Raw genomic sequence first — 7728 nt, forward strand, 5'->3', positions numbered from 1 at the left:
AGATCAGAGGTGGATCTGGATGTGGTGCTGATGGGGCCTTCAGGTAACAGCTATTAGGACTGTTCCCTAGGGCCACTGACAGCTTTCATCTATCATCACCGTGAGATCCAATCCCCCCCAAAAATTCAGGATGGTTGTTTTAGAGGTCAGACTGGCTTTTGGTGCGGTCTGAAGATGATCAAGTCAAATATCCAAAGTGTACAATGAGGAAATGTATAAAGCTGCATCACTATTGGGTTATACTTACTTAATCAATAGTTCAAATGTTACATTCATCCTTAATTATACATTTTTAACAAATTATCTAAATTTGACTTAAAATCACAAGACAAAGTAGTGGTAATGCTTAAAACCAACAGATCCTGGACCAGTTCTGCAAACAGAATGGAAACCTAAAACAAAACCGAGAAGCTACTGTCTAATGTTAGGTAGCTTTGCTTCCAACCGAGCTTCCAAAGGTACAGTACCCTCACTAATATTGGCAGCCTTGGTAAATATGAGCAAAATGGGCTCTGTCTTTCATTCAAAAATATTCACAGAAATCTGACCTTTAATTTAAGTTAAATGATTGAAATATGATATGAAATCAAAAATGTTCTTCAATACATGTGACACAGTTAGGATAGTTTGAGTTGCTGAAAAATGTGAAGGATCACAGCTGGAGGATTGCAGATGTTCGCTCGTTGTTGCTGTCAGAAAGTCTTCAAAACTACAATCAGATGCCACCTACATAACCACACATTGTTTGGGAGGGTTGCCATAAAGAAAAAACCTGTGCCTTCATCAAACAACCAACTCAAGTGCCTATATTTTGACAAATGGTACTGGAAATTTCAATGGAATTGGGTTCATAGTCAGATGAGACCAAAACAGATTTTTTTGAAAACTAACACCAGAGGTAGACAGAAAGATAGCCATGCAGAAAGGTACCTCATCAACATTGTGAACTATGGTGGTGGATCTTTGATGTTGTGGGGCCGTTTTTCATCCAGGACAATAATCCAAAGCACACCTCAAAATCAACATGAAAATGGTTCACTGACCCTAGAATCAAGGTTTTGCCCTCCCAGTCCCCTGACCTAAACCCCATAGAAAACCAGTGGAACAACCTGAAGTAGAGTCCACAAGCGTTGTCCTCAGAATCTGAAGAGATTCTGCATAGAGGAATGGTCTCAGACCCCTTGCCATTTGTTCTTTTACCTCATTATGCAATATAGAAGATTCAGAGCTGTTATTTTGGCAAAGGGAGTTTGCACAAAGTGTTAAATGAAGGGCTGTCAAAAATTTTGAACATTTCGGAAAAATATTTGATTCATGGTAAGGAATATTGTTTTCTATCAATTGTTTTAATTTAATTAAAAGATGGACGTTTGTTGATATTTGAAATTAAATATCAAGAGGATAAATGATGAAGATGTTTTCCCCAGCCCATTTTGCTCATATTTACCAAGGGTGCCAATATTGGGGAGGGCACTGAAAGCTAGACAACAAGGTGTTTTTGGAGGTATGATTACTTGAAACCCAATGTTAGGTACATCTTGCCCCCTAGTGGGCATAGTGTAGAACAGCTTCAGAAGCAGAAAACGTTTTTCTGAACCCATGTGGCCTTTCCACAGACTCACTGGGACCTGATATGCTGCTCAGCAGTATGCCATCTTTTTTCTCCCAGTGGGAATGTCCTGCAATATTCAATTAACTCCTGTGAACAACTGAGAATGTGACCTGTTATAGATACACAAAAAATTGTCCAAAAGATGAGTACTCAAAGGCAACTGCTGCTGCTGGACTCCAGATGTAAAATAAACAAAATATGGCAACCTGCCAGTTCAACAGGAAGTAACCCCAACTTCAGGCTTTTTCCACAAAAGACCTGGTCTTTTCAGTGAATAGAGCTTTGAAGTGTGACTCGGAATTCTGTCTGGATGTCCTGTGGATCCAGGTAAGAATCAGCAGAGTAACAACAGAGACTCAACTCCTACTCAGCTTTGCATCCGATACAGCATGAAAAGGGACAGGCCTCGGCAATAAAACATAACAGGCAGCATAAAGTGCTTCTCTTTATTAATTGGGCTATAGCAAGCACATCAGACACTCACACAGACGTATTGTCCGTAGTAGATAGCACCAGTGGCAATGATAATCAACAACAACTCACTCATGTAAGGAGGCCCACAGAGTAGCAGACCCCTCAGTAAAGTGCTGGAGTACATACACACTGCATATAGTATTACCACAGTGGGCTGGCCATTGGATATGTAGCTTGGTTTCATGTATGGCACATTACAAGGTGTACAGCACAGGGACGATGGTATGGATCATGAGCACAAAGCCCAACGGATGTGTACCCTCATCTGCCCCTAGACCCAAATCTGAGGTCAGTCGATCCTCGATTTGAGCCTACGGGCAATTTATTCCCGGATCCTGCCGCGGCACGGGCACGTTCAAGTGGGGTCGGGGGGTAAGGTGAGGTCACGTAGATCCGGGTTGACCTCTGGTCTGCAGACTGCTGAAGTGGGCCTCCCTCAGTAGTCTGTTGATGTGATCGTAGGAGGCGCCGTCGCCATGGAGACTCAGCGAGGAAATGGAAGGGTGTTCTGACGAGGCACTGAGGAGACCCTGGGAAGTGCAGTTCTTCTGGCTCTGTGTACATGTGCTGGTGCTGGCTCCTGCGGCCCTCTCAGGACTACTGATCCCACTACTGCTGTCACTGCTGGACGACTGGAGCACAACAGGGATCACTTAAAGAAAACGCTGCTTGCACAAAGTAACACAGTTCTGTGCGCGTGCATGCAAAGTACACACTGGGCAGGGTTAATGCATGGGGCTTGCTGAGGATTTCTCTACTGTAACCTAGGTCCACATTTCAGCAGGCACACAAGCTAAAAATAGAGCAGGGCACTATTTGCGTTGTGAACACACGTACGATTCACAGAAGGGTTTGGCTTTCAGAGTGTTTTGGAAACAATCTGTTAAACTGATAAGTAGACTGTCAGTGGAAGCCAGTAGTGGATTGAATGCGAACGGCAATCTAGGGATTATATTTCGATGGTTATGTCAGTTTGTCATTTGCCAATTCCCAAATATAATTACAGGGGGAAAAATAGTTTGAAAAGCAAATGCCTATTGAAAAGAGAAGACTAATGTGCTAAACCCAAAAAAAAATTCTCAACAGCTTATGAAGAAAGAGCAGCACTGTTTTTATAATATGCCTCATCTTCATCAAGTGCAGTTCTTCTAGAAAGTACAGTATTAAGTAGCCTACAATATAGATGTCCTCCTGAAATTGTATCTATCTGTCTTCATTGACCTGTTAACAATGTTCCTTCATTGTAAGTATAGTCACATATTGGGGTACTTTCATTGGTTAAAATGTGAACATTAAGCTCTGGGGCCTACGATTCCTCCATAAGGCACTCTGTGTGTGTGTTCTGTCACCTCTGAGTCCCAGACATCTTGGCTCAGCTTTGACACCAGGGCTTGACCTTCCTGACCCCCTCCTGACCTTTTGGCCTGGGGGTTCAGCTGGTCTCCCTCATTGTCTCCACCACGCCGCCGCTTCCTGTACAATGAGTGAGAATGACCATGGAAAAGAAAGAGGGATCGGGTCAGTGAAAAAACATTTTTGCGTTTGTGTGGCTCTACCGGTAGTGCATACATAATCCTTGGCCTTGGTTTGATTTTCACTGGGGCCACCCATACATGAAGTGTATGTGCACCAATTTTGATTGGGATTAAACAGTCTGCTAAACTGCATACGTTAACTGGCCTGTTTTGAGAGAGTGGAGGAATGTGTGTGTGAGGGAGAACACTATATACCCAAAACAAAGAGAAAGGCCATCTCAAGCACTGCATAGTTACAGGCGCAAACATGTGCTCACATTTGTAGACATGGTATGGCAACTTATTGATCAATTTACTGGGAAGATAACTACATGATGTTGTGAAAGTTAGTGATAAGATGCTAGGATCAATAATAAAGCTAGCACACATCTAACATTGGCCACTGGCCAGGTTTATGGTTATTAAATAAATCAATAAATAAAATAAGACATTTTGTAAGAAATAAAACGTACCTGTTTTCTGTCAACATTTGGGAGACGATTGTCAGTCAGTTCTTTTGGTTACAACGCGGCGGACCCCTGAGCAACTTTCAGTGTACAAGAAACGAGTCCTCTTCCTCGCAGCTTTTGACCTGGCAGAAAATCTATTCTCGTACTAAGTACGGCAGCTCTCTCCACGAACTTGTGGCACCAGCTCAGTCAGGGCATTCTGATTTGGATCCTACGCTACTGTAAGTACCTTTTGAATAGCCTTCCTGGTTAGCAATGCAAGAACTCCTGACCGGTTATTCCTGAGAAATTAGTATTCACTATTCCTTTGTTACTACGAATGCTAATTAAGTATATACAATGGCTTACCTCTCAGTTAACGTTACGCTATGCAGTCTCTATTCGTCCCCTAACCCTAATCCTGTCTCACAGTGAAGCTACTGCTGTTGGTTATTCAGCTAGCTGGCTAACTATAAGCTAACCAGCTAGGATAGCAAACTGGCTAAACTTATTACAAAACAAGGGAGAGATTCCTCCAATCCGATAAAATTACTCCAAAGTTAAACGTTTTATTTGTTTGAAGTCTACACAGTCATGGTGAGATGACAGATCAGAAATAATTAGGTACTACTGTATGAACCCCCCTAAAAAACCAAGCTAGCAAGAGTGCGGCTTCTGGCAAAAGACCCAGCTGACAGTGTTTACATGACGTTACGTTTGATGACGTAATTAACCATCAACTTGTCTATCGAAAACCGACGGAATGTGTGTGCTACATTTACGTTAAGTACAACGGATTGGGTTAAAAGCAGAGGGAGGCAAATATTTTTGGTGAAAAAGTTTTGGTGAAATAATAACAATACATATAGTTTTGGTAGATATTCTTTAGTTGTGGTCAATTGTTGTATATAATGATGTTGTTATATAATTATTATGTTCGACCAGATCCATAAAAATAATCGTCCTGTGGTATTAGCTGCCTACAACTGTGAAAGACACGTCAGGGTTTGCGGTAAATGACCGATATAATGTGGTACGTTTTCTAGCTATCACTATGTGTCATTTCTAAGAACTGTTCTTAAATGTAGCATTTAAGAAGTATGGAATGTGGTATATGGCCAATATTCTACGGCTAAGAATTGTTCTTAGGCACGACGCATCGCGGAGTATTTTGAATTTATGTACACTGCTCAACAAAATGAGGGGAACACTTGAATCACACATCGGATCTCAATGAACGAAATATATTAAAGATCAAAATCTTTACTGTACATTGTGTAATTCGTTGAGAACAAAATGACGTAACAACAGTCAACAGAAACCCAAACTACCAACCGATTGAGGGCTGGATTCAAACTCACACTGAAAATGTAAAGTAAATAATTGAAATTATAGCGGCTGTTCCAATTTGGTTGAATGTCATCTCGGCAACACATAATGTTCCTCAGTAGAGTGTATGGCCCCCATGTGCATGTATGCACTCCCCACAACATCTGGGCATGCTCCTTATGAGACAGCGGATGGTGTCCTGATCGAGGGATCTCCTCCCAGACCTCGATCAGGGCACGAGTGATCTCCTGGACAGTCTATGGCGCTACTTGGCGGAGTCGGATGCACCGATACATTACATCCCAGAGGTTCTCAAATGGATTAATGTCTGGGGAATGTGAGGGCCAGTCAATGTTCTTTTGTCATCTCAATCTATACTATACTGAAACTGTAAATCATGTAAATACAAATGGTAAAGTAATATATTAACTAATCTTAACCTTAAACTAACTAACTGAAGTGGGATATGTGGGCTATGCTTAATACACTGTCAAAACAATGTTTTGTTTTCTGCATATCTAAGCATACATCATGAGCTGTATGTAACTTGACATGTGATTTTTTTAAACTCCCTTACCAAATGTTATCATAAATTGTATTGACTGCCCTGTCTGATTTGCTACAACAAATGGTTTGGCAGGGGTTCAAGAGTGTGGCAAGTCAATTGACCAGTTATTTTGTCAGAGAAATCATATACCGCTCCGTAAAAAATTAAGAGACCACTGCACCTTTTTCTTTCCTTTCCAAATAAGTTGAACATTTTTTTTTTAGTGAGGAACAGAAGTGTTCAATTTGCAGTGATCTCTTAATTTTAACCCTTCTGTTGTGTGCTTGGCATAAGCATCAGTATTTTAGTCATTAATAATAGTGGTATCCTCACTTGTAAAACTTAAGAGATTTTTTTTTTTAGATAGAACAAGGAAACGAACAATGATACTTAGAACCTATTTACACCAGATAAATCGTTTTTAGGAACATTTAATTTAAATACCATTAATATAGCCTAAATACATTTTTTGATTAACACTAGCAACGAGTTTTACTCACTGTTTTTGCCGTAAGGCGAAACACATGCGTGGTCGGAAACTTCCCATTGCTTGGGAATTTCCATCCGTTTACACTAAAATGTTTTTTAAATGTCTGATGAAAATCTGTCAAAAAATTCTACATGACAGCCACCCACTTAGCCGACCAGGTGCTGTTTGCTTCTGGCTTGGCTGTTCAGGGACTGTTGTCAGTTCCTTTGTAAATAGACCCACCTTTGTCCGCTCTAGTCGGTAACTTACAACAGACGACACAAGATGCATCTGAGTTCCATCGAAGTCGAAGAGGTAAAAATGGTCGCTTTCGTTTGAGCTCGTAGTTATCCTTCGCTGCATTCTTTTTGTGCGTGTGCCAGAATACAAAACAACTGGAGGATGTCGAGTTTATAATGCGATAATTTGGTTTTGTTGCAATGGCCCTATCGGGACAGTGACTTGCTAGTTTTATAGTCACGACTTGACTTTTTACTGACCCGGGGCCATCGTTATTGTCAAACCCTGAATGGAAAAATATAATTAGGCTTGTTTATATTTTGCCCAAGAGTGTATAGTCACTTGGAATCACAAACAACCAAAGAGAAAAAAGGACTTACCTCCATTTGTTATATGGAAACTCTAGAAACGTTTAGTAAATAAATTAAATCAGACATTGTTGTTATTGGTTTACCCAATAATATGTGCTTTTGAATTTAATAGTTGAATTTGGTAGGTGAAGAAATCTCAATGTCATCATTAAGTTAACATTTTATTAAAGATTGTACTATGCATAGCTTAGTGGATCTTGGAAAAACATTAGTTTTACAGTTGCATTTAGTCACAGATTGTAAACATAATTCATGCATGATTTGGAAAATCAATTGCAAAGTTTTAATTAGTTGTTAAAGTATCGACTTCACGTTTACATTTTCTTCCATGTACATTTAGGTCCAAAAATTTTTAGACACTGACACAATTTTTATAATTTTGGCTCTGTATGCTAACACAATGGTTTTGAAATGATACAACCGATATGCAATTGAAGTGCAGGCTTTCAGCTTTAATTCAAGGGGTTGAACAGAAATATTGGATGAAACGTTTAGGAATTGCAACCATTTTCATATACAGTCTCGTTATTTCAGGGGCTCAAATGTAATTGGACAAATTAACACAATCATAAATAAAATTTTCATTTTTAATACTTTGTCAAGAATCCTTTGCATGCAATGACTGCTTGAAGTCGGGAACACATGGACATCACCAAATGCTGGGTTTCCTCCTTTGCAATGCTTTGCCAGGTCTTTAGTACAGCTGTCTTCAGTTGTTGTTTC

At 40.2% G+C, this 7728-nt stretch overlaps 2 protein-coding genes across 3 annotated transcripts in view; one reads left to right on the forward strand and one right to left on the reverse strand.

The window, feature by feature from the left end:
• Window positions 1–2044: 2044 nt before the first annotated feature.
• On the reverse strand, window positions 2045–5298 carry si:dkey-21c1.1 (protein FAM104A-like). Its single transcript, XM_010863757.4, has 3 exons — window positions 4074–5298; window positions 3436–3559; window positions 2045–2718 (listed from the first exon to the last, which is right to left on the reverse strand). The coding sequence occupies exons 1-3, from the start codon at window positions 4088–4090 to the stop codon at window positions 2470–2472; spliced, it is 390 nt and encodes a 129-aa protein (XP_010862059.1). The 5' UTR covers window positions 4091–5298; the 3' UTR covers window positions 2045–2469.
• LOC105031645 (arylsulfatase G) overlaps window positions 4210–7728 on the forward strand; it is a 29226-nt gene continuing 25707 nt past the window's right edge. Inside the window, exon 1 of one of the 2 annotated variants that reach the window (XM_034292242.1) lies at window positions 4210–4291. The gene's annotated coding sequence lies outside the window, so the exon portion shown is untranslated. The remainder of the gene's footprint in view (window positions 4292–7728) is intronic. The other variant, XM_010906211.5, reaches the window with a different exon arrangement.

Source organism: Esox lucius, chromosome 5, assembly GCF_011004845.1.
Source record: "Esox lucius isolate fEsoLuc1 chromosome 5, fEsoLuc1.pri, whole genome shotgun sequence".
In the NCBI taxonomy this organism is placed as follows: domain Eukaryota; kingdom Metazoa; phylum Chordata; class Actinopteri; order Esociformes; family Esocidae; genus Esox; species Esox lucius.